Raw genomic sequence first — 27,717 nt, forward strand, 5'->3', positions numbered from 1 at the left:
TTGTCAAATGCTTTTTCAGCATCTATTGAGAGTATTATATGATTCTTGTTCTTACTTTTATTAATGTATTGTATCACCTTGATTGATTTGTGGATGTTGAACCAACCGTGTAGCCCAGGAATAAATCACACTTGGTCGTGGTGAGTATTCCTTTTAATGTACTGTTTGATCCTATTGGCTAGTATTTTGGTGAGAATTTTCACATCTGTGTTCATCAAGGATACTGGTCTGTAATTCTCTTTTTTCATGGGATCCTTGTTGGGTTTGGGGATCAAAGTAATGCTGGCCTCATAAAATGAGTTTGGAAGTTTTCCTTCCATTTCTATTTTTTGGAACAGTTTCAGGAGAATAGGAATTAGTTCTTCTTTAAATGTTTGGTAGAATTCCCCTGGGAAGCCGTCTGGCCCTGGGCTCTTGTTTGTGAGATTTTTTTTTTTAATTAATTTTTTATTTTTTATGAACATATATTTTTATCCCCAGGGGTACAGGTCTGTGAATCACCAGGTTTACACACTTCACAGCACTCACCAAAGCACATACCCTCCCCAATGTCCATAATCCCACCCACTTCTCCATTTTGATGACTGTTTCAATCTCCTTACTGGTTATAGGTCTGTTCAGGTTTTCTATTTCTTCCTGGTTCAGTTTTGGTAGTTTATATGTCTCTAGGAATGCATCCATTACTTCTGGATTGTCAAATTTGCTGGCATATAGTTGCTCATAATATGTTCTTATAATTGTTTGTATTTCTTTTGTGTTGGTTGTGATCTCCTCTTTCATTAATGATTTTCTTTATTTGGGTCCTTTCTCTTTTGTTTTTGATAAGTCTGGCCAGGGGTTTATCAATCTTATTAATTCTTTCAAAGAGCCAGCTCTTTGTTTTGTTGATTTGTTCTATTGTTTCTTTGGTTTCTGTTTCATTGGTTTCTGCTCTGATCTTTATGAATTCTCTTCTCCTGCTGGGATTTGGGTTTCTTTGTTGTTCTTTCTTCAGCTCCTTTAAGTGTAGGGTTAGGTTGTATTTGAGATCTTCCTTGTTTCTTGAGAAAGGCTTATATCCCTATATATTTTCCTCTCAGGACTGCCTTTGCTGTGTCCCACAGATTTTGAACCATTGTGTTTTCATTATCATTTGTTTCCATGAATTTTTTCAATTCTTCAATTTCCTGGTTAACCCATTCATTCTTTAGAAGGATGCTGTTTAGTCTTCATGTATTTGGGTTCTTTCCAACTTTCCTCTTGTGATTGAGTTCTAGCTTCAGAGCATTGTGGTCTGAAAATATGCAGGGAATCATCCCAGTCTTTTGGTACCAGTTGAGACCTGATTTGTGACCCAGGATATGATCTATTCTGGAGAATGTTCCATGTGCACTGGAGAAGAATGTGTATTCTATTGCCTTGGGATGGAATATTCTGATTACATCTGTGATGTCCATCTGGTCCAGTGTGTCATTTAAGGCCTTTATTTCCTTGTTGATCTTTTGCTTGGACGATCTGCCCATTTCAGTGAGGGGGATGTTAAAGTCCCCTACTATTATTGTATTATTTCGATGTGTTTCTTTGATTTTGTTTTTAATTGGTTTATATAGTTGTCTGCTCCCATGTTAGGGTCATAGATATTTAAAATTGTTAAATCTTCTTGTCGGACAGACCCATTGAGTATGGTATAGTGTCCTTCATCATCTTTTATTATAGTCTTTGGTTTAAAATATAATTGTTCTGACATAAGGATTGCCACCCCAGCTTTCTTTTGATGTCCATTAGCATGATAAATAGTTTTCCACCCCCTCACTTTAAATCTGGTGGTGTCTTTGGGTCTAAAATGAGTTTCTTGTAGACAATATATTGATAGTTTTTAGTTTGTTTGTTTGTTTTAATCTGTTCTGATACTCTGTGTCTTTTGATTGGGGCATTTAGTCCATTTACATTCAGGGTAACTATTGAGAGATAAGAATTTAGTACCATTGTATTGCCTTTTAGGTGACTGTCCCTGTATATTGTATGTGTTCCTTTCTCGTCTAGTACTTTTAGGCTCTCTCTTTGCTTAGATTACCCCTTTCAATATTTCCTGTAGAGCTGGTTTGGTGTTTACAAATTCTTTTAGTTTTTGTTTGTCCTGAAAGCTTTTAATCTCTCCTTCGCTTTTCAAGATAGCCTAGCTGTATATAGTATTCTTGGCTGCATGTTTTTCTCGTTTAGTGCTCTGAATATATCATGCCAGTTCTTTCTGGCCTGCCAGGTCTCTGTGGATAAGTTTGCTGCCAATCTAATAATTTATCTGTTGTATGTTACAGACTTCTTTTCCCAGGCTGCTTTCAGGATTTTTTCTTTGTCACTACGATTTTTAAGTTTTAGTGTTAGATGAAGGGATGTGTATCTGTTCTTATTGATTTTGAGGGGAGTTCTTGCTCCTTCTGGATTTTGATGCTTGTTCCCTTTGCCATAGTAGGGAAATTCTCTCCAATAATTCTCTCTAATATACCTTCTGCCCCGATCTCTCTTTCTTCTTGTTCTGGAGTCCCAAATATTCTAATGTTGTTTCATCTTATGGTGTCACTTACCTCTCGAATTCTCCCTTAGAGGTCCAGTATTTGTTTTTCTCTCTTTTCTCAGCTTCTTTATTCTCTGTCTTTTGGTCTTCTATATCACTAAATTCTCTCTTCTGCCCTATTTATCCTAGCAGCAAGAGCCTCCATTTTTTATTGTACCTCATTAGTAGCTTTTTTGATTTCAACTTGGTTAGATTTTAGTTCTTTTATTTCTCCAGAAAGGGCTTTTATTTCTCCAGAAAGTCTTTCTCTAATATCTTCCATGCCTTTTTTGAGCCCAGCTAGCATCTTGAAAATCGTCATTCTGAACTCTAGATCTGATATATTACCAATGTCTATATTGATTAGGTCCTAGCCTTCGGTACTGCCTCTTGTTCCTTTTTTTGGTGGTGAGTTTTCCTGCCTTTCATTTTATCCAGGTAAAAGGGTGGCAAAGACCCCAGAAAAATGTGCTTTAACCAAATCAGAAGAGACCCCAAATCATTGGGGTAAGAAAGGGGGTAAGTAGGATTAAAAACAAAAAGAAAAAAGAAAACGGAAAAAAAAAAAGGAAAAAGGAAATATATGTATTAGACTGGTGAATAGAACAGAGCTACCCACTTAATTTTGGGTGTATTTTGGTCTCTTAGAAAAAATGGCCTCCCAAAATTTTAAGGAAAGAAAAACATATATATATACATACATATACATATATATATGTACACACACACACACACACACACACACAAATAAGTGTAAACATGATGAAAGGATGTAATATGAATGTAAAGATGAATTTTTTTTTTTTTTAAGATTTTATTTATTTGTCAGAGAGGGTGAGCACAAGCAGACAGAGTGGCAGGCAGAGGCAGAGGGAGAAGCAGGTTCCTCGCGAGCAAGGAGGCCGATGCGGGACTCGATCCCAGGACGCCGGGATCATAACCCGAGCCGAAGGCAGCCGCCTAACCAACTGAGCCACCCAGACATTCCCGTAAAGATGAAATTTTAAGAAAATTCTAAAAAGGGAGTTGAATAGAGAAGTTGCTTGGGAAAAGAAAGAACAAGAAAGTCGAGAGAATTTGCTCAGGCTGCAGACTTGAAGAAAGCCCTGTGCTAGATTTAGGGTATATTTAGATGTATTTGAAGAAGTTGTATCCCTGTATTTTTCTAGAAGAAAAAAACATATGTATATTCAAAAGATAAAGTTAGATGTAATGAAGGATAAAATATGACTATAATAATGATGGGTCAAAAAGATTTTTTTTTAAGAAAGGTATTGTTAAGATAAACTAGTTAAAAAGATGTTTAAAGAGGAGAGAGTAAAAGTTAAAATTTGAATAAGAAAAAAAAAATTTTTTTAATTAATTAACTTTGCAAGAGTAAAGAATCATGGGGAGAAAGCCATGATTCCCCTTGTCTGGAATTCCGCTGTTCTCCTTGATCAGTGAGATTGGTGTTGGCTGGAAATTCTTTCTGATCTACTGGGGGGGGGGGGGCTGTTTTAGTGATTCTCAAATGTTTTTGCCCGAGGCAGAATTGCGCTGCACTTGCCAGGGGCCGGGCTAAGTGATCTTCTAATTCGTTCTTGGGAGTTTTTGTTCCCTTACTGCTTTCCGTAGAGCTCTGGAGGACTGGAATGTAAATGGCATCCTCCCAATCTCCGGCCTGGAGGCGCCGAGAGCTCCAGGTCCCACTCCTCAGTGCGCCCTCAGAGAAAAGTGCTCAATCACTCCTGTCTTCCTGGTCTCCAGCAGCACTCTAAGATCATCCAGCCTGTGACTAAGCATCTCTGTCTCTGGCACACAGCCCCGCCTGTAGTCTTCAAACCCAGTAGATCCCTGCTGCTCTTCTTGTGGGGGTCTCTCCAGATCTGCCACTTGTGGTATCCCTGCTCAACGAACAGTGGTCTGACTGTGCCACCGATCATAGTTTAAGGTAACCCAAAGGTGATATGTAACTCCTCGGCCCTATCTCTGTAGCCGGGTTCCCCACTTCAGTATCTGTGAGTTCTGCGACACTCAGACACTCCCAATCCTTCTGTGACCCCAACACCACACTGTCTCCTCGAGGGTTCCACCCCTGCTTAGCCTCTGGAGTGATGTCCCTTAGTGGAGCAGACTTTTTAAAGTTCTTATTTTGTGCTTTGTTGCTCTGCCGCTTGCCTGGAGCCAGCTCTTCCCCCCATCCCCCCAGGTCTATCTTTCCATCACTTTGGATTCACTTCTCTACAGGTCCTACCTTTTCAGAGAGTAGTGATTTTCTGTTTCTAGAATTACTGCTCTTCTATTCGATCTCTTGTTGGATTTGTAGGTATTCAGAATGGTTTGATAAACTATGTAGCTGATCTCCTGCTACCTGATGTCAACTCAGCCTGCTACTCCTCCACCGTCTGGACTCCTCAATAGAAATTTTAAATTAATAATTGTAAACATGGATATTACTGTTCAGCAAGCAAATAAAAATAGTATCTATTGGATATTTATTATGTAGAAAACAATTTAATAGTAATCATTTCATTTAATACTCACAAGAGTGACATTTTTTTTTCTCCTTAATTTACTTACTGAAGAGTTATACTGTTAGGGCTTCACGAGGATGTCACTTATTGGAATTGACTCACTTTTGTTTATTCACTGAACATGTATTTATTGACTAACTACTTTGTTGGACTCTGGGGATATTACAGAGAACAAAATGAGTTCTGCTCCATTGATGCTTATTAACTAGTAGGGAAATAGATATTATACCTGTTATACAATTGCCTAGATATATAATTGTCATAAGAACTTTGAATGAGAAATATAGATGCCTTGGGAACATATTATAAGAGAACCTGACCTAATTTGTGAGACAGGAAATAGGAATGGCTCAGGCAAGAGAATGAGGGAGCTTTGATGTACAGATAACTTGATAGTGGAGTGGTGTACGTGTGAGATTGGAGTGCAGTCAGAGGGACAGCATGTACAAAGGTCATCTGGCTGGAAAGAACATGGTACGTGAGAAACACAGAATCAGTTGTAAGAAGGCAATAGATGAGGTGCATGAGATTTGCAGGATCCAAAACATGCAGTACTTTATAAAACATAGACGGTTTTGGCCTTGTAACAAAAATGGGAGCCATTGAAAAGTGTTATGAGGAGACTAAAATGTTAAATTTTAATTTTAAAATAGTCTGTTTTCAATGTGTTAGACAGCTTGGTGAGAGCAATAGAATATGAAAGAACGCATTTTAGTTCATTTTCTGAGGCATATTTCTGGATCTACATGTAAAAATGTGAAACAGTAAGACTTAAATTCACACAAATTCTATCATTTACTAAACCTTTTTCTAAGTTGGCAAACATATGTATGTATACAAATGCTATTGTTTAAAATATACTTGGATCCTTAATATTTTTGTCCATCTATGTGCATCCTTTCCTGACCCCAGGATGACTAAATAAATGTGTCTGATATTTTTCTCCTAAACATCTTTTTTCCAAGCATTTTCATCACATAAACTAATAGAGTATAAGTCAATTCTGCCATAAAAGATAAAATCATAAAAAATAAAAGAGGGACATGCATTAAAAAGGACATAAACATGAAAATGTAACAAAATTAAAAACTCTTTATTGTCAAATACAAAATATTTGAATACCTTTAAAATGTGTGTGGATTCATAGCAATACTTTGCAAATAAGTGATTTTATTTTGCTGGTCGTCCCTAAGAACTTGTTTTTAAATTATTTTCTTCATACTGTTATACATTTTTTTCCTTGCTTGTTGATTTGTTTCCTCCTTCAACATTATAATTTTTCCTTTTCTGGTCACAATTTTTCCTTCTTTAGTAGGGATATCAGTTTCTAAATAGTAGTATGCATATTGGTACCTGGGCTTTGTATTGCATTGTGAAAGCATTCTACACTGTTATTTATTCTTTCCATCTTATCACAAGTCCACTGATAGTTCTGCAGGAAATGTGGGTTCAGAACTATGTGCTGCTGTATGGACCATTATGAGGTCCAAGATTTATATAGTATAAAAATGGGAGCACTGCATCAATGGAGAAATGAAACCAAACAGGTGTTGAAGCCAAAAATCTGTCAAGCCAAACTGTCACCAGTTATTTTTTATCTTTTATGGCAAATTGCCTTATGGCCAATTATTTGTACAACAAACATGCTTGTGGCAAAGGGATTACAGTGAAACTACATAGAACCAAATATATGTGATCATGAACTCATATTTATTAACAATATGTAATTATATATAAATACACATATGAGAATCTGTTTGACTTTTGAAATTTTTTAGAATTTATTCAGAGCCAATAGAGTAAATGAGAAAAGTGAAACAACATTTATCGAATGCCTTTATTTTCTAACAGTCTTCTCTAAGCCACATACTTACTGGCACAATTATATTTAACCCGCAGAATAATCCTCTGAGATAAGCGGTTTTATCCCCATTGTGGCATTGAATCTCACTGAGGTTAGTTAACCTGTATAACATAACCTCTTCAGTAAAGGGGAGGCTAAGATTGAGATCTCCTTAAATATTGTGATTAATGCTCAATTAAAAGTGAAATACAGCATTAATGGTAAAAAAGCAAATCATAAAGCCCCAGTTTCTTTCTCAAAATATTCAAATTAAAAATTTCTGTAACAATTCAAAATTTATGTAATAATTATTCTTGTTCTCAAATGAACTGAAATTTGAATGAACAGTATCGTTGATATATATAAGTCAAGATCAATTTCATTTCTGATCCTGATGTTTGCCTTCTTGCATCTCAAATATATAGGTATCTCCAACATATATTTTGATTATTTTTATCACTGATTATTATTTTCTTAGAAACTACATTATCACATGTAGCTTTTGTTGAAAGACTACAACAAATACTGATTATTTGCTTTTCGTCACCTCACATATATAATGTTCTCAGAAACTTTCTTTATAGTCCAAGTTCTGTTTCAAAGAACCTTTTGCTGTAACATTTAAATTTTTAGTCATCTTTCCCATTAATCTCTAGTTTGGCCTCTTTAAATATTTTATACATGTTAAAGTCTTTTCACTTGACATTTTGTTTGCAAAAGCTTCTTTTATGGTGTTTCATTTATTCATGAACTTAATTTTGTATGTACATGTTATTCTTTGCAGTAAATAGCAGTCACTTTTTTTGTTCCATGACTGCTAGTCCAGTACTGACTGAATTACCCCCCAAAAAATCTGCTGCTGCATGTTGGAACTCAACTCTTGGTTTGCTCTAGTCATAGAAGTCTAACAAAAGAGACTGAGTATTTTACATGTTTTTTTGGTGTATACTCATTTCTAAGTGAATTAGAAATGAGATAGGCCATTTTTTGAACAGATACATAACTATGTAAATCTAATTACTTAATGCATAGTTTAAATCATTTGAGAAATGTGTTAAAGATCAAGGATCAAAAGAGAAAAGTCCTCTGAGCATCCCGTTTAAAAATCTTTTTTGGCCCAGTTATGGAAGTAATAATGCACGTTCATTCTAGAAAAGAGATAGGAAAAAGACAAATTAAAATTGCTGATAATTCTACCTAGAGAAAACTGTTTCTAACACTGTATTAGATATTTCCCCAGTCATTTTCTTATAAACTGATACTGGTAGGCTGAATAATCCTATTTCCCCCAAAGATGTACACATCCTAGTCCCTAAAAGTTGTGAATATATTACCTTAAGTGGTAAAAGAGATTGATTAATGGTAAAAGATATGATTAAATTGACCATTTTGAGATGGGGAGATTGTTCTTGTAGATCCAGTGTAATACCAACATTTCTTAAGAAACGGGGATGAGGGAGATTTGACTACAGCTGTGGGAGATGTGATCATGGAAACAGGGAGCCAGGAAGGGGACAGAGCCATGAGCGAAGGAGTGAGCAATCTTTAGAAGCTGGAAAAGGCAAGGAAATGAATACTCTTTGAATGCGCCAGAAGTAACCTCACCTAACACATTCTTTTTACTTTGTAAGGTTCATTTGGACTTCCTTAGGACTTCTAGAACTGGGAGAATAAATTCACATTGTTTTAAGCCACTGAGTTTGTGGTCAATTTTTACAGCAGCAGTAAGGAATTAATACCTCACAAAGGGAATATTTCTCAAAATTACTCTCTAGTAATTATTATTATTATTTATTTTTAAATTAATCCTTAATATCTTTATGTATGCTGTTATTTTGTTCTCTTGTAACTATCAGTGTACTATAGTTTTAAGATATTTTTAGTCATCATTTTTTTCATAGTGGCAGTTTTTAAAAATTAAATTTAAATTTATCTCATTTTAACATGAAATCTGCCCTCTTAAAAATATTTTAGGTGTACAGCTGTAGCACAAATCTCCAGAACTTATTTATCTTGCATAATTGACACTTTATGTCTCTTATTTATTTATCCTCTCATACCCACCTCCCTGCTCCCTGGCAACAACCGTGCTACTCTCTGATTTAAAAGTTTAACTATTTTAGAGACCTTACACAAATAGAATCGTGGAGTATATGTCCTTCTGCGACTGGTTTATTTCACTTACATCCAGCGGTTTTACTTCTGAGTATTTATCCAAAAGAATACAAATCAGGATCTCAAAGAGATAATAGCCCTCAAATGTTTATTGCAACACTATTCAAAAGAGCCATTATGTAAAAACAGCTTAAATGTCCATTGACTGATGAGTGGAAATCCTGCAATATGTATCATGGATGAAACTGGAGGACATATATACAGTTTTGAAAAAAGTTCTTTTAAAGTTTTCAGTGCGAAATAATTACAGACTTACATATATTTACAAATATTTCTTTATGACCTTGACTCTTGAAGTGTTGGATATTTATAGTATATCCCCCACTTTGGATTTGCCTGGTGTTTTTTCATGGTTAAATTCAGGTTGTGCATTTTTAGTAATGATAGTGCAGAAGTGATGTGTGTCTTTCTCAATGTATCCTATAGGGATGCATATGGTACCAATTTTTTCCACCATTGATGCTATTATCTTTGATTGGCTCTTACTGTATGGTGGGTGCCGCTTTTTTCACTCTAAAGTTAGTTTCTTTTTTTTTTTTTAATCTAATGAGTATTTTATGAGGAAATTCTTTGGATTGTGTAAATATCCTATTTATCATCATACTATCACCCATTTTTTTTTTACTATACATGTATTTTACCATACAATACTTACCTGAAAAAGTTTTTAATGTACTTGCCAAATGGTGATTTTTCTCTTCCACTATTTCTTCTGCATTTAATAACTATAAAGAAGAGCTGCTCATTTTCTCTTATTTATTTGTTTATTCAGTTATTTGTTTATATCAGTATTGCCTCATGGGTATGTATTTAAGGCTTATAATAAATTACCATCATTATTTATAACTTCATCTGCTCTAAATTTGGCTATTTGGAAAATCCTCAAATCAGCCCTTGCTTCCTTTGAGCATGATTCCATAATTTTTTTGTGTATTTTCCTTATTTTCTTGCACTTAAAGATATTTCAGACTTACCTTGTACATTTCCTGCCCTTGCTCTGGAATCATCCATTGTTCTAGGAAGCCATGGTTTCTTATAATTGGAGAATGGTATTTAGAAACCAACATATGATATGATTGTCTATTTTGTGTGTGTTGAGTTTGAGGAGTTCATTATAGATCTTGGATATCAACCTTTTGTCTGTACTGTCATTTACAAATATCTTCTCCCATTCCGTGGGTTGCCTCTTTGTTTTGCTGACTGTTTCCTTTGCTGTGCAGAAGCTTTTGATTTTGATCAAGTCCCAAAAGTTCATCTTTGCTTTTGTTTCCTTTGCCTTTGGAGACATATCTTGAAAGAAGTTGCTGTGGTTGATATCAAAGAGATTACTGCCTATGTTCTCCTCTAGGATTCTGATGGATTCCTGTCTCACATTGAGGTCTTTTTTATCCATTTTGAGTTTATCTTTGTGTATGGTGTAAGAGAATGGTCGAGTTTCATTCTTCTACATATAGCTGCCCAGTTTTCCCAGCACCATTTATTGAAGAGACTCTCTTTTTTCCACTGTATATTTTTTCCTGTTTTGTCGAAGATTGTTTGCCCATAGAGTTGAGGGTCCATATCTGGGTTCTCTACTCTGTTCCACTGGTCTATGTGTCTGTTCTTATGCCAGTACCATGCTGTCTTGGTGATCACATCTTTATAGTAAAGCTTGAAATCAGGTCACGTGATGCCCCCAGTTTTATTTTTGTTTTTCAGCATTTCCTTAGCAATTCAGGGTCTCTTCTGATTCCATACAAATTTTAGGATTATTTGCTCCAGCTCTTTGAAGAATACCAGTGGAATTTTGATTGGAATGTCATTAAAAGTATAGATTGCTCTAGGCAGTATAGACATTTTAACAATGTTTATTCTTCCGATCCAAGAGCATGGAATGGTCTTCCATCTTTTTGTGTCTTCTTCAATTTCTTTCATGAGTGTTCTGTAGTTCCTTGAGTACAGATCCTTTACCTCTTTGGTTAGGTTTATTCCCAGGTATCTTATGGTTCTTGGTGCTATAGTAAATGGAATCTATTCTCTAATTTCTCTTTCTGTATTTTCATTGTTAGTGTATAATAAAGCCACTGATTTCTGTACATTGACTTTGTATCCTGCCATGTTGAGATTCCTCAAGAACTTCCCTATGATTCTGCCATTGCACTCCTGGGTATTTACCCCAAAGATACAGATGTTGTGAAAAGAAGGGCCATCTGTACCCCAATGTTTATAGCAGCAATGGCCACGGTCGCCAAACTGTGGAAAAAACCAAGATGCCCTTCAACGGACGAATGGATAAGGAAGATGTGGTCCATATACACTATGGAGTATTATGCCTCCATCAGAAAGGACGAATACCCAACTTTTGTAGCAACATGGACAGGACTGGAAGAGATTATGCTGAGTCAAATAAGTCAAGCAGAGAGAGTCAATTATCATATGGTTTCACTTATTTGTGGAGCATAACAAAAAGCATGGAGGACATGGGGAGTTAGAGAGAAGGGGTTTGGGGTAAATTGGAAGGGGAGGTGAATCATGAGTGACTATGGACTCTGAAAAACAATCTGAGGGGTTTGAAGTGGCGGGGGGGTGGGAGGTCAGGGTACCAGGTGGTGGGTATTAACTAGAGGGCACGGATTGTATGGAGCACTGGGTGTGGTGCAAAAATAATGATACTGTTATGCTGAAAATAAATAAATTAAAAAAAAAGAAACCAACATATAGGAGCTAAGTATGCTCATTTGGTTCTGGGGTGTTGTTCTTTTTTTCCTTTATTTAAAAATTTTGTTTTTCAAAATTAAATCACCAAGTATATTCCTTCTCCTCCTCCTTCATCACTTCCTCTTTCCTCTTCTTCAACTCTACCTTCTTTTTAAAATGCTTTTATTTAAATTCCAGTTTGTTAACATACAGTGTAATATTATAGTGATTCAACACTTCCGTAGAACATCTGGTGTTCATCCCAACAAATGCACTCCATAATCTCCATCACCTATGTAACCCATCCCCTCACTCTCTCCCCCCTGGTGAAAAAAAAAAATCAATTTTTTCTCTGTAATTAAGTCTGTTTTTTGGTTTGCCTCTCTTTTTTAACCCCTTTGGTTATTTGTTTTGTTTCTTGAATTCCACGTATGAGCGAAATAATATGACATTTGTCTTTCTCTGACTGACTTATTTAGCTTAGTGTAATACTCTAGAGAGTACTATGGAATTCCACTGTCTTGGTGTAACTGAAACTTACTGTATCCTGAAACCTAGCTGTCCCTTAAAGGAAGAGTTGACTTTTTCTTCTTTCCTAATCTTGATACCTTAGAATCTAGACATGGGAATGGCATCTGCCTTGATATCTTTGACATTGACAAATAATTGCTTTTCTATATCTGTTCAAAAATTTCATCTCCTCTGAAGCATTATTCCACCTTCCTTCTTCCTACTTTTCATGGAAATCCTGTGCCCTCCATTTAATATTTTATCTACTGCATACTTTTTCACCTGCCTCATTGTTTCTGTTATTATCTGTCTTGGCATGGTTCTTAGTTTCAATTTCCACATATATTGTAATTATGCATTAATTTTTTTATGTTCAACTTTTAAAAGGACTTATAGGACTCAAACTCTCTATACTCCCAGGGCAGCTTTATTATAAGCAAAATGTATGGATTTAAAATAGTTTAGAGGAGGACCTGGGTGGCTTAACGGGTAAGTGTCTACCTTCAGCTCAGGTCATGATCCCAGGGTCCTGAGATGGAGCCCCACACGGAGTTCCCTATTCTGTGGGGAGCCTCCTTCTCCCTCTTCCTCTGCCTGCTGCTCTCCCTCCTTGTGTTCTCTTTCTCCCTTTCTCCCTGACAAATAAGGAAATAAAATTCTTTAAAAAAATTCTTAAGAAAGTATGGAGAGCTAAGATATTAGGGCTAACTGTGTACTTGTTATTAATATAATGTGTTTTTTTTTTTTTTTTGTGGAGAGAGAAGCATAATCACCAATGTAACCATTGTAGTCAAATAGCCTCAAATCAGAGTTGTAGGTGCTTATATGTATATTTTTAAGATTTTACTTTTAAGTAATTTCTATATCCAGTGTGGGGCTCGAACTCACAACCCTGAGATCAAGAGTTGCTGTGGCACTGACTGAGCCAGCCAGGCACCCTGGTGCTTGTATTTTTATATTATACCTGCCTATATACTTAACTTGTTTATTATTTTAGATGTTTTATATTTCTTTGTAAGCAATCTGATTTTAGACATAGATAATTTTGTTTTCTTCTTTTATTCCAACTTGAAATCTGTCATCTGTTCACTGCCAGGCCTTTTCTTTATGCTGTTTCCTTATTTGTATTTGTCTCTTAGTTGTAGAATGTGATGAATAATTTTTTTTTAGAAGAGTATATAGATCATGTCTTTTAGGACATTTTTTACCTGAAATTTATCACTATGTTATTTTTCTGTGTAGCCAGCATGGCTGAGTATACATATTCCATAAATACGACTCCAGTTTCTTTTCTTTTGATTTATATTGTTACCTAAGAACACTTGTCATCTTGTGTCATCTTTCTTTGTAAACTACTTATTTGTGTGAATGTGTGTGTGTATGTGTGCACATGCTTGTATACAGAGACATGCTCAGATGTCAGTAATTTTTTTTTAAATAACAGCTTTATTGAGATATAATTCATATGCTCCAAATCTTACTCTTTTTAAAGTGTTCAATTCAGTATCTTTTACTATCTTTGGAAAGTTGTGTAACCATTACCATAATCAAATTTTAGAACATTCCATCACTCCTAAGAGAAACCAGTACATAGAAGCAGTCACTCCTCATCTTTCCTTCCTGCACACCCCAATAGTCTTCTTTCTGTCTCTATGGATTTATTACTCTGACATATATAGAAATGAAAATGTGGAATATTTGGTCTTTTGTTACTGACTTCTTTTATTTATCATGATTCAAGACTCACATTAAGTATCAGTACTTCATTCCTTTTTATGGCAAAATAATATTCTACGGTGTGGACACATTGCCTTTTTTTTTTTTTTTTTTTTTTTTACTGTTTTCCAACTGATGGAAATTGGGTTGTTTTTACTTTTGGGCTATCATGAATAATGCTGGATTCTTTTTATTTTTATATGAGGTGTTTCAGTATTTAAGTTTTAGTCTTCAACAGATCTTTTCTATCATATAACATATATGTATGATATGCATATATAATATATACTTTTTCAATTTGTTATGATGTCTGCTTTAACAACATTAGTCATGCATATATTGAAATTTCTGTGCCTACCTCTTGAATTTTCATCTTTGTTCTGTTCTGGGAGGCTGTTTCAGATTTGACCTACATAGACTGATTCAGTCTTAATGTTGTTTTAATTATTCTGTTTTCTGATTCCGTTATTCTGTTTAATTTTTCCATTTTTTATTACCTTATTACTTTACATTATTTTATTACTTTTTTGTTTCTGTATGTTTTTACAGTTTTAGTTTATTTAGCTCCTTTTTATTGTAGTCTTCAATATTATTATCTCATTTTTTATCTGTAATTTTATAGAGTTTTTTAGATTTCCCTTTTTATTTTATGCATACCAAATAAATATTTTAAATGACTAGACAGTTTACTCATGTTAAATTATTATATATACTATATATATAACTATATATGGTATATATTATATATATAACATTCACAAATATTTTTCTTTCTCACTATGCAAGTCAAACTAATTTAACAATATAAAATAGTCAACTTTTTGGTTTTTACTTTTTTAATCTATGCAATTAGAATTTGTAGTCAGAATTACGAACAGCTGCATATTCTCCTTAAGTTCTGCTAAGTTCATACAAAAAGTTAAAGAGCTGTATAAAAAGAGTGGCTATTTTTTATATCTATTTTACCCTTATTTGTAGGCTTCATTTTTAGATACAATTGGGAAATTAATTGCAAAGTTCTAATTTTCCCAAAATTATTAGAGATTGCTCATTGTTAGTCAAAATATTTAAGAGTTGGGATATCATTTACAGTTGTTCCAAACTCCAGGCCCCAGGCTGTAAAATCAGAGGATTCATTTATATAGTGTTTATCATTTCTTCAAGTTGTGACATACATCCCTTTGGTATTTTTCTATTCACAAAGTTTTCAAATGATTGTTTCTAGCCAGTAATATATTTAAACATGTAGTATACAGTTTGTATTTTGTAAATAATGAAAATTTAAAATATACTGAAAAGTATAGTATACATACTTTTATATATATATGTTACATATCCTTCTGTAGTATATATAATATCATTTAAAAGTTGTGTATATTACTAAGGTTTAGTAAAACTTAACACTTTGCTATATTTCCTGCAACAGTACAAGCTTCAGCTCTGCTCACCTTGGTGTAAGATGAACATGGTGTACAGGGTTCCACCCTATATTTAGTCCCAACAGCAGGATTTTCCTAGGACTTCTTTTTTTTTTTTTTCCTGTATGAACTTGCCCTTGCTTCCAGATTGTAGCTGTTCTAGCACTGAGGTGGGGATATCTGGAAGGAGAAAGGACAAACAAACAAAAACCTCACAAATCTAGGGAATACACTACTGGGCCATCCCTTGAGTTCTGAACTCATTGCTTTTTACCTGCAGGACATTGTTCTAAAATTTCTCCTCTCATTAATTTTTCCCTTTCTACTAAATTTATATTTATGCCAATCAGTATAAAAACATGCTACTTCTCTCCACTTAAAAAGTAGTTCACCCTAAAAGACAACCTAATGAATGGGAGAAGATATTTACAAATGACGTATCTGATAAAAGATTAGTATCCAAAATATAAAAGAACTTATACAACTCAACACCTGAAAAACAAATAATCCCATTAAAACGTGGGCAGAACACATGAATAGACATTTCTACAAGGAAGACATAGGATGGCCCATAGACACATGAAAAGATACCAGCATCACTGATCATCAGGGAAATGCAAATCAGAGCCACATTGAGATATCACCTCATACCTGTCAGAATGGCTAAAATCAACATCACAAGAAACAATAGATGTTGGCGTGGATGTGGAGAAAAAGAAGCCCTTGTGCACTGTTGGTGTGAATACAAACTGATGTAGCCAATGTGAAAAACAGTGTGGAGGTTCCTCAAAAATTTAGAAATTGAATTTTCCATATGATCTAGTAATTCCACTTCTGGGTTTTAACCCAAATAGTATGAAAGCACTAATTCAAAAAGATATATGTATCCCTACATTTATTGCAGCATTATTTACAATAGCCAAAGTATGGAAGCAGTCCAAGGGTTCTATTGATAGAAGAATGGGTAAAGATGTGGTGTGTTTGTACAGTTGAATATTATTCAGCCATAAAAAGGAGTGAAATCTTGTCATTTGCAACAACATGGATGGATCTGGAGAGTATAATGCTAAGTGAAATAAGTCAACCAGAGAAAGACAAATACCACATGATTTCGCTCATATGTGGAATTTGAGAAATAAAACAATGAACAAAGGAAAAATAAAAAGAGACAAACTAAAAAAAGACAAATAAAACAGACTCAACTATAGAGAATGAACAAACTGATCTTTACCAGTGGGAGGTGGGGGAGGGTGGAATAAATGTAATAGATTAATAGTGCACGCAGCTTGATGAGCACTGACTAATGTATAGTACTGTTGAATTACTATATTGTACACCTGAAACTAAAACTGGATGTTAAGTATACTGGAATTTAAAAGAAGTGGTTTTCTCACCTCTCCACACTTATTCCTCCTGCTACTTTGTCATTACTCATTAATTATGATAACATAATAAATTGATTGTAGTCAAACAGGACTTCCTGTTTTATACCATAATGAAGTAGTTCATTAAAGTAGTACAAAAACTTAGGGCGCCTGGGTGACTCAGTGGGTTAAAGTCTCTGCCTTTGGCTCAGGTCATGATCTCAGGTCATGGGATCGAGCCCCGCATCAGGCTCTCTACTCAGCAGGGAGCCTGCTTCCTCCTCTCTCTCTGCCTGCCTGTCTGCCCGCTTATGATCTCTCTCTCTGTGTCAAATAAATAAATAAAATCTTTAAAAAAAATAGTACAAAAACTTATTTTCAAATTGTGTACATTTGCATAAACTTGATACTTACTTAACATTTTAATGTTTTTTGTTATGTACTGTATTTGGCTAAGAAGTTCAGAGTAAATTTCAGCATTGAGATACATGTTTTTAGTGCCAGGTAATTATTCATTGAGACTCCCCTAAAAACACACCAACATGATATTTAAAACTGTTAGGGGGAGAGGTAGATCATCTCCTGGTTAAGTGGAAAATTGCACGGTTGGCTTCTGGAGGAATTTGATTCTAAGCAGCTTTAAAACAAACCATTTTGTTAGGACCACAAATTTTATTCAGTTTATAGTAATTAACATTCACGACAGGTACTCTTATTAGTCACGTGAATTGAATAATACTCCTACTAATTTTCTTCCAGGATTCAGACTTATTTTTTAGCTCAAGTCACATTAAGATTGATCATTAGCATATATATGTTGTACTGATCTTGTTCTTCCAAATTGAATGAATAAGAAAGAATAGTAAAATCAAAGTTGAATGCCTTGCCAAGAATCTAATGGGATAGGATTGTGCCACAGACCTAGGGTCCATAGAGGCAGAAGAATGGGGGCACTGCAGCCACTGCTCATGGATATGAAGTGTCCCTTGTTACCAGTCCTTACCTCCCAGAGCAGTCTACTCCTGACTTCTTAATACTTAACTTTCATGCTAGAAAAAGTAAATAGAATTATGCAGATTCTTGAAACTAATTTTGCAGTGCTTACATTTCCTCAGTCATATTTTTCCTTCATTTTGAATAGATAGTACCTTTCCACAGTATTGCAATCTTGCCTCTGAACCCCTGCCAGCTGGAACTGACCAGGCTGATCACTATTCTCTTTTTTAAACAACATGTTTACTTGACTCCCATGACACTAACTTCTGGTTTTATTCCTATCTCATAGGTTGCTATCTCTGTCTCCTGAGGATCGATTATTTACATTGGTATGCCTCAGGGCTTACTTCTCACACCTCTTCTCTATTTGTAGTTGGTGATTTCTTGGCTTCAGGGTTTCAGATCTCCTCTAAAATGTTGATAATTTGCAAATTGTTATCTACTAAACAAGGTCCTAAGCTCGATTCAGTATATCGCTTGGAAATTCAATAAGTAGTTCAACCTTCACATCTTCAAAACTAGACTCCTAAAGTTTCCTCTAACTCCCCCAAAATAAAACCTAGTTTTCTTAATCATCACAGTTAATGCCAACATTTTGTGTGGTCACGAGTCAAAAAAGCTTTACCTTTCTTTCTTTCAAATGCTACATCCCATCATTCAGTTAATCCTGTGTGTTGAATGCTACCAAACACATTCTGAATGTCTGGCCTTTTCTTGTAACCTCCCCTGCTAGTACCCTCGCCACCATCACCTGTGGCCTATTCCTTGCAACATCGATTTTTACGAGATTCATAGTTAAGACGAACTTTTTTTTTTTTTTTCTTTAATGAGAGATTGGTACTTGTTTCTTCTGCCTGGATTCCATTTTCTTCAGTAAACTCTGCAGCTTATATTACTAATGTCTTTCATCTTTAAATGTTCCTTCTCAAAATTTCAACCGAACTCCTACTCTGACAAGTTTCTCTCCTTTTCATTGATTTATTATTCTCCAAAACACTTAATGTCATCTGTTATACTATATACTTAAGTTATTTATTTATTTCTAATGTCCATCCAATAGGATATAAAAGACATGAGGAGAAAAATTTTAATCATTTATTACTGTGTCTCCAGTGCCTAGAACATACTGGCCTATTGATTTTACCTTTGCAGTTACTGGCAGTCAGTTGAAAACTGGAAATATTACCTATTGTACAATTCTTATTATCCCACATAAATTCTGAGAAAGATGAAATGTTGTGTTACGCTAAATTAAAGAGAAATTTATAAGGTGGATCTTATAAAATATATGTAGTAAGCAACATATAAAGAATGATGCCTCGATAATTTTAACAATAATTTCAGTGATATTATTCCTATCTTTACTTTTTATTTTAATAGTGTTTAATGGCTGAGGGCATAACATGAAAGGTATGTATCCAAAAAATAGAAGTCATCTTTATTTAAAATAATTTGAAATGTTTTTTGTAAAGGTGGCAATTTAACATTAATGAATAATTCTTCACTCTTGTATAACATATGAAGCTACTCATGATATATAACCCTCACATCTTTCACCTTGGTTTCAACATTATACATGAACAAATTAAAAATTGTTTACATGGATTTCTTTTTGTCAATTATTAATGAATTACCTCTGTAGAATGATGTTTATCACAGAGTCATTTTTAAATTGCTAAAGGTAAAAATTACCACAATAGTAAAGGAAAAAATAAATTCATTAGAATATGTGATGAAGTATTATTTATATATTAATGCTCATGTGTTCAAAGAATTTTGATTTTTTGAAATTAGGGTACCAAAATGTCTGCCTGTCTATTTTTCTATCTACAAAATTTTAACTGGAATCAAATGCACCAAAATGTTGCCTGTATTTTTCTCTAGTTCTAAGATTATGGTTGACTTTTTCATTTCTTTTCACATTTGTGTACTTTCCAGAATATGTATTCTGTTTGTAGAACTTTTGTAATGACAAGAGAAGTAATAAGTACAATTTTTAAAGAATTAGAATTTCTTCCATAACTGTATTTTGCTTCTTGTTGCTTGATAACAAAGATACATATATTGGTAGTCTTGAATGGGCCACTGATAATTAATAATAATTATTTTTAATACTCATAAACAATATGTTTCCACTTAACTTTTCTTTATCAATTTGTGAAAATGCATACACCAGGATTGTATTTCTTTTTCCCCCACAGACAGCCTTTTGATTGACTATCAGTTTACCTTCAGCTTATTACAGGAAGATGATCGCCACCATACTGCCATAAACTTCATAGCAAACCCAGAACAGGTGAGAAGATAATTTAACTTTTATTATATAATTATATTAATATTGTGGGATACATATTTTTTGTTATTTTTCTATTGTAATTTTAACCTCTTCTCAGAATTACTTCATTGCAGGGCTTTTGAAGAAAGACTAATCATGTTAATTTTTTTTTTTTTTTGTAAAATTTATGTATCTTTGTGATTAAGGGAGTTTGTGTGTTTGATATTTCATTTATTCTTCTCGTCTGCCAACAGCCCTACAACTTAAATTGTATGTTTTAGTTATTTTTTCAGTCTCATCACAGTGTTTGTGTTTATAATTATGCTCTTAAACTGGGGGTAACCTTATCTGAAAACAAAAGCCGTAAATTCAAAACGTGCTATATTAGATATGTTATTTTTCTTATACATTTTTGCACAGTAGTAGATTTTCCACTGTCTTTTCTTAAATCCACTGGTTTATCTAAGTTAGATGCCTCCTGGATTCTTTTTTAATCATTTTTATTGAGATATAGTTAGCATATTACATTATATAAGTTTAAAGTATATATAACAGGTTGCTTTGATACATTTATATGTATTGCAATATTTACCATGGTAGCATCAGCTAACACCACTATTATATCATATAATTATCATTTCTTTTTTGTGGTGGGAATAATTAAAAGCTAGTCTCTTAGCGACATTGAAGTATATAATTCAGAATTATTACCTATGTTAACTATGCTGTGCATTTGATCTCTGGGACTTATTTATTTACTGTTTGCAAGGTTTTTTTCCTTAAACAGCATGTTCCCAATCCTGCCCAACCCTCAACCCGAAGGGCTTTTATGAGTTTGGCTTTTCTAGATTCTACATATAAATGATATCATTACAAGTATTTGTCTTTTTTTGACTTAGCTCATTTAGCATTATGGAATACTTGTTTCTTTGAACAATTTACTGCATCAGTGATATAATTATAAAAGTTTGTGAAGTTTAAATGTATGAAAGATTAATTGTAAGTCATCACAGAAAAGGGCTCAAAGTTTGGAGTAACATACATCTATTTCTATCCATCTGAGATTGTATAAAGTTAAAAAGTCAAGGGAATAGAAGTATCAATCATACAGTTTTTTTTTTTTTAATTTTTTAATATAATTTTTTATTTTTTATAAACATATATTTTTATCCCCAGGGGTACAGGTCTGTGAATCACCAGGTTTACACACTTCACAGCACTCACCAAAACACATACCCTCCCCAATGTCCATAATCCCACCCCCTTCTCCCAAACCCCCTCCCCCCAGCAACCCTCAGTTTGTTTTGTGAGATTAAGAGTCGCTTATGGTTTGTCTCCCTCCCAATCCCATCTTCTTTCATTTATTCTTCTCGTACCCACTTAAGCCCCCATGTTGCATCACCACTTCCTCATATCAGGGAGATCATATGATAGTTGTCTTTCTCCGCTTGACTTATTTCACTAAGCATGATACGCTCTAGTTCCATCCATGTTGTCACAAATGGCAAGATTTCATTTCTTTTGATGGCTGCATAGTATTCCATTGTGTATATATACCACATCTTCTTGATCCATTCATCTGTTGATGGACATCTAGGTTCTTTCCATAGTTTGGCTATTGTGGACAATCATACAGTTTATTTGGGTAGAATTTTAGTTCTTTTGAAACTGAAAATAACTCTTTAAAAATGAAGATGTTACAAAATGAAGATGGTAATGAAATATTTGAATTATTCTTTTTTGTTTACTGTGTTTAGAACTGTTAACATGAGATCTAGTCTCCTAAAAAGTTTTTAAGAGTATAGTACAGTATTGTGAACCATAGACACTGTATTATACAGACTAGACCTGATTCTTGCATAGCTGAAATTTTATATCTATCTATCTATATCTATATCTATCTATCTATCTATATATATACAGTGAAATAGGTGAATAGGTAAAGACTGGTAATTGCCAGAGGTGGGGGTGGAAGTGGGATAAAGACTTCCACCCCACCCCCATCTCTGGCAATTACCAGTCTTTTCTCTTTATCTATGAGATCTGGGTTTGGTTTGGTTTAAATTATACATGTAAGTGAGATCATACAATATTTTTCTTTTTCTGTCTGGCATATTTCACTTGGTCTAGTGCCCTCACGTTCTCTTCATGTTGTTGCAAATAGCAATATTTTCTTCTTTTTTTATGGCAGAAAATTATTCTATTGTATATGCATACCACAATTTCTTTGTGTTTTCATGCAGTGATGGACACTTACATTGCTTCCATATCTTGGGTGTTGTATATTGCAATGAACATGGAGCACATATATCTCTTTGAGGCAGTATTTTCATTTTCATTGGGCAAACATCCAAAAGTAGAATTGCTGGATCATACAGTAGTTTATCTTTAAATTTTTCATAAATTTCCATATTTTTTCCATAGCATCTGCACTAATTTACATTTTCACCAATAGTACATAAGGGTCTCCTTTTTTTCACATCCTCACCAATACTTGTTATTTCTTGTTGTTTTGTTTTGTTTTTGGGGGGGGGTTGTTTGTTTGGTTTGTTTGTTTGTTTGTTTTGGTAATAACCATTCTAACCTGTGTGAGCGGATATCTCATTATGGTTTTGATTTGCATTTCCCTGATAAATAGTAATGTTGAGTACCTTTTCTTGGGCATCAGTGTGTTTTCATTAGAATAAGTCACAGGAATAAAAGATACAATAAGGGAACATAGTCAATGATCTTGTAATAGCATCATATGGTGACAGAAGGTAGCTGCAATTGTGGTGAACATAGCATATAGAGATGTTGAATCAGTATGCTATACACCTGAAACTAACCTAACATTGTTTGTCAAACTGGACTCAAAACAAGTTTTTAAAAGCCTATTCAGATCCTTTGTCCACTTTATATTTTTATTTTTTAATGTTTTTCAAGTTTTAATTTAAATCCTGATTGGTTAACATACAGTGTAATGTTAGTTTCAGGTGTAGATTTTAGGGTTCATCATTTACATACAACACCTAGTGCTTATCATAAGTTCCCTCCTAATACCCATCACCTATTTACTCCATCCCTCAGCCCACTTCCCCTGTAATAAACCTGTTCTCGGTAGTTAAGAGTCTGTTTTCTGGTTTGCCTCTCTCTTCCTGCTCCCTCCCCACCCCTTGTTCATCTGTTTTGTTTCTTGAATTCCACATGTGAGTGAAATCATATGGTATATTTCTTTCTCTGTCTTATTTTGCTTATACAATGATATCTAGCTCTATCTACATCATTGCAAATGGCAAGGTTTCATTCTTTTTTATTACTGAGTAATAATTCCATTGTATATATTTGTACCACAGCTGCTTTCTCCATTCATCAGTCAATGGACATTTGGGCTCTTTCCATTATTTGGCTGGCTATTGTTGATAATGCTGCTATAAACATTGGGGCTCATGTTCCCCTTTGAATCAGATTTTTGTATCCTTTGGGTAAATACCTGGTAGTGCAATTTCTGGGTCATAGGGTAGCTCTATTTTTAACTTTTTGAGAAGTATCCACACTATTTTTCAGAGTGGTTGGACCAGTTTGTATTACCACCAACAGTGTAAGAGGGTTCCCCTTTCTCCCCATTCTCGCCAATACCTGTTGTTTCCTGTATTGCTAATTTTAGCTAATTTTAGCTGACAGGTGTGAGGTGATATCTCATTGTAGTTTTGATTTGTCTTTCACTGATGATGAGTGATATTGAGCATCTTTTGATGCATCTGTTAGCCATCTGTATGTCTTATTTGGAGAAATGTCTATTCATGTCTTCTGCTCATTTCTTAACTGGATTATTTGGTTTTGGGGTGTTGAGTTTGATAAGTTCTTTATGGATTTTGGATACTAACCCTTTATCAGAGATGTCATTTGCACATATCTTCTCCCATGCAGTAGGTTGCCTTTTAGTTTTGTTGATTGTTCCCTTTGCTGTGCGGAAGCTTTTTATCTTGATGAAGTCCTGGTAGTTTCTTTTTGCTTTTATTTTCCTTCCCTCCAGAGAGATAACTAGTAAGAAGTTGCTGTGGCTGATGTCAAGGAGTCTACTGCTTGTGCTCTCTTTTAGGATTCTGATGGATTTCTGTCTCATATTTAGGTCTTTCATCCATTATGAATTTATTTTTGTGTGTGGTGTGAGAAAGTGGTCCAATTACATTCTTCTGCATGTTGCTGTCCAGTTTCCCCAACATGTTTTGTTGAAGAGATCATCTTTTTTCCATGGATATTCTTTACTGCTTTGTTGAATATTAGTTGACCATAGTGTTGTGGGTTCATTTCTGGGTTTTCTATTCTGTGTGTCTGTTTTTGTGCCAGTACCATGCTGTCTTGATCACTACAGCTTATTGGTATAGCTTGAAGTCCAGAAGTGTGATGCTTCCAGGTTTCCTCCCCTCCTCCCCAAGATTGCTTTGGCTATTTGAAGGTCTTTTGTAGTTCTGTACTAATTTTAGGATTGTTTGTTGTAACTCTGTACAAAATGCTGTTTGTATTTTGATAGGGATTGCATTAAATGTGCAGATTGCTTTGGGTATTTTAAAAATATTTGTTTATAAACAATGAGCATGGGAAGTTTTTCCATTTCTTTGTGTCATCTTCAATTTCTTTCATAAATGTTCTGTTTTCAGAGTACAGATCTTTTACCTCTTTGGTAGGTTTATTCCTAGGTATCCTATGGTGTTTTGTGGTGTAATAGTGGGATTGATTCCTTGATTTCTCTTACTGCTTTTCATTATTAGTGGATAGAAATAAAACAGATTTCTGTATGCATTTTATATTTTGCAACTTTACTGAATTCATGTATCAGTTTTAGCAATTTTTTGGTGGACTCTTTTCAGTTTTTCTATATATAGTATCATGTCATCTATAAGTAGTAAAAGTTTTATTTCTTCCTTGCTGATTTGGCTACCTTTTATTTCTTTGTTTTATTGGTGGCCTAAGACTTTCAATACTAATTTAAATAACAGTGGTGAGAGTGGACATCTCTCTTGTTCCTAACTATAGAGGAAAAATTGCCAGTTTTTCTCCATTGAGGATGATATTAACTATAGGTTTTTCATATGTAGCCTTTGTTATGTTGAGGTATGTTCCCTTTAAACCTACTTTGTTGAGGGCTTTTATCATGAACGAATGTTTCATTTTGTTAAATGCTTTTTCTGCATCTATTGAAATGATCCTATGGTTTTTATCCTTTGTTTAATTAATATGATGAATCATATTGATTGAGTTGTGAATATTGAGCCACACTTGTAGCCCAGAAATAAATCCCACTGATCATGGTGAATAATTTTTTTAATGTATTATTAGATTTGGTTTACTAGCATTTTATTGAAAATTTTTGCAACTATTTTCATTAGAAATATTCACCCTGTAGCCTTCTTTTTTTGTGGAATCTTTATCTGGTTTCAGTGTCTGGGTTGGTGGCCTCATAGAATGAATTTGGAAGTTTTCCTTCCTTTTCTGTTATTTAGAATAGTTCAAGAAGAATGGGTATTAACTCTTTTTTACCTGTTTGGTAGAATTTATCTGTGAACCTCTCTGGTCTGGATTTTTGTTTGTTGAAAGTTATTTGATTACTGATTTGATTACTTTGCTGGTTATCAGTCTTTTCATATTTTATGTTTCTTCCTGTTTCAGTTTTGATTATTATTATGTTTCTAGGAATTTATCCTTCTAGGTTTTCCCATTTGTTGGCATATATTTTATCATAGTACTCACTTATAATTGTATTTCTGTGGTGTTGGTTGTTCTCTCCTCTTTAATTTTTTATTTTATTTATATGCCCTTTTTCTTTTTGATAAGTCTCACTGGGGTTTTTCAATTTTGTTAAATTTTTTTTAATGAACTAGCTTCTAGTTTCATAGATAATTCTATCGGGTTTTCGTTTCTATATTATTTATTTCTGCTCTCATTTTTAAATTTCCCTTCTTTCATATATTTTCTTAAGGTTGGCTTCTAGTTTTATAGATTTATGGTCAGGAAAGATACGTGGTATGATTTCAGTTTTTTGTATATGTTGAGGCCTGTTTTGTGGCTCAATATATGTTCTATTGTGGCGAATGTTCCTTGTGCACTTGAAAAGAATGTGTATTCTGCTGTTTTAGGATGGAATATTCTGAATATATGTTATTCCATGTGGTCAAATAGGTCTTTCAAAGCCATTTTTCCCTTGTCTTTCTATTTAGAAAATCTGTCCTTTGACTTCAGCGGAGTATTTAAGTTCCCTACTATTATTGCATTACTATCTATTATTTCCTTTATAGTTGTTATTGTTTTATATATTTGAGTGTCACGTGTTGGGTACAAAAATGTTTGCAATTGTTATGGTCTTGTTGGATTTTCCTCTTTATGATTTTGTAGTGCCCTTCTTTGTCTCTTATTACAGTCTTTGTTTTAATATCTAGTTTGTCTGATATAAATATTGCTACTCCAGCTTTCCTTTGACATTCATTTGCATGATAAATGTTTTTCCATCTCCTCACTTTCACCATTGTATATTACAGACTTCTTGTCCCAGGCTGCTTTCAGGATTTCAGGACTTTCTCTTTGGCACTAAGATTTGTAAATTTTACTATTAGATAATGGGGTGTGGACCTATTCTTATTGATTTTGAGGGGGGTTCTTTGCACCTCCTGAATTTTGATGCTTGTTCCCTTTGCTATATTAGGGAAGTTCTCTATAATAATTCTCTCCAATATACCTTTGTTAAGATAAGCCGGTTAAAAAATATTAAAAGAGGAAAGGATAAAAGTTAAAAAATAAATTGGGGCACCTGGGTGGCTCAATGGGTTAAAGCCTCTGCCTTCAGCTCAGGTTATGATCCCAGGTTCCTGGGATTGAGCCCCACATTGGACTCTCTGCTCAGCGGGGAGCCTGCTTCCCTTCCTCTCTCCCTGCCTGCCTCTCTGCCTAATTGTGATCTCTGTTTGTCAAATAAATAAATAAATAAATAAATCTTAAAAAAAAAAAGTTAAAAAAGATTTAGCCAAAGAAAAAAAATTTAATTAAAAAAATTAATTAACTCTGCAAGACTAAAGAGTCATGTGGAGAAAGCTATGAATTCTATGCTTTGCTTTCTCCTTCTCTGGAATTCCGCTATTCTCCTTTGTAAGTGAACTTGGTCTTGGCTGGATTTCTTGTTGATCTTCTGGGTTAGGGGTCTGTTGTAGTGATTCTCCAATTTTAGTATATGTGCTGCCGAAGCGAGCACTGTTGTAGTGATTCTCAAGTGTCTTTGCCCTAGGTACGATTGCACCGACCTTACCAGGGGCTATGCTAAGTAATCCACTCTGGTTTGCTTTTGGGAGCTTTTGTTCCCTGAACACTTTCCGTAGAGTTCCAGAGGGCAGGAATGGAAATGGCAGCCTCCCAATCTCCAGCCCGGAGGAGCCAAGTGCTCGGGGCCCAATTCCTCAGTGTGCCCTTGGAGAAAAGTGCTCATTTACTCCAGTCTCCCTGGCCTCTGGTTGCACTCTGAGCTCACCCAGCCTGTGACCAAGCATCTCTGTCTCTGGCACACAGCTTCGCCTGGAGTCTCTGAACCTCGCAGATCCCTGAGCTCTTCTGGGGGGTCTCCTCAGATCTTGTGGGGTCCCCACTCACAGAGCAGTGACCTGTGCCACGGATTACAGTTCAAGGTAACCCTGAGTTGAGAGCTCACTCCTCGGCTCTGTCTCTGTAGCCGGC

At 34.6% G+C, this 27,717-nt stretch overlaps 1 protein-coding gene across 3 annotated transcripts in view; it reads left to right on the forward strand.

Moving 5' to 3' along the window:
* The window catches only part of ATRNL1 (attractin like 1), an 806,361-nt gene that overhangs the window by 273,391 nt on the left and 505,253 nt on the right, over window positions 1–27,717 (forward strand). For all 3 annotated transcript variants that reach the window (XM_059398662.1, XM_059398665.1, XM_059398663.1), the window contains exon 22: window positions 19,946–20,040. In XM_059398662.1, the coding sequence (XP_059254645.1) occupies window positions 19,946–20,040 (95 nt within the window). The remainder of the gene's footprint in view (window positions 1–19,945; window positions 20,041–27,717) is intronic.

Source organism: Mustela nigripes, chromosome 4, assembly GCF_022355385.1.
Source record: "Mustela nigripes isolate SB6536 chromosome 4, MUSNIG.SB6536, whole genome shotgun sequence".
NCBI lineage: Eukaryota > Metazoa > Chordata > Mammalia > Carnivora > Mustelidae > Mustela > Mustela nigripes.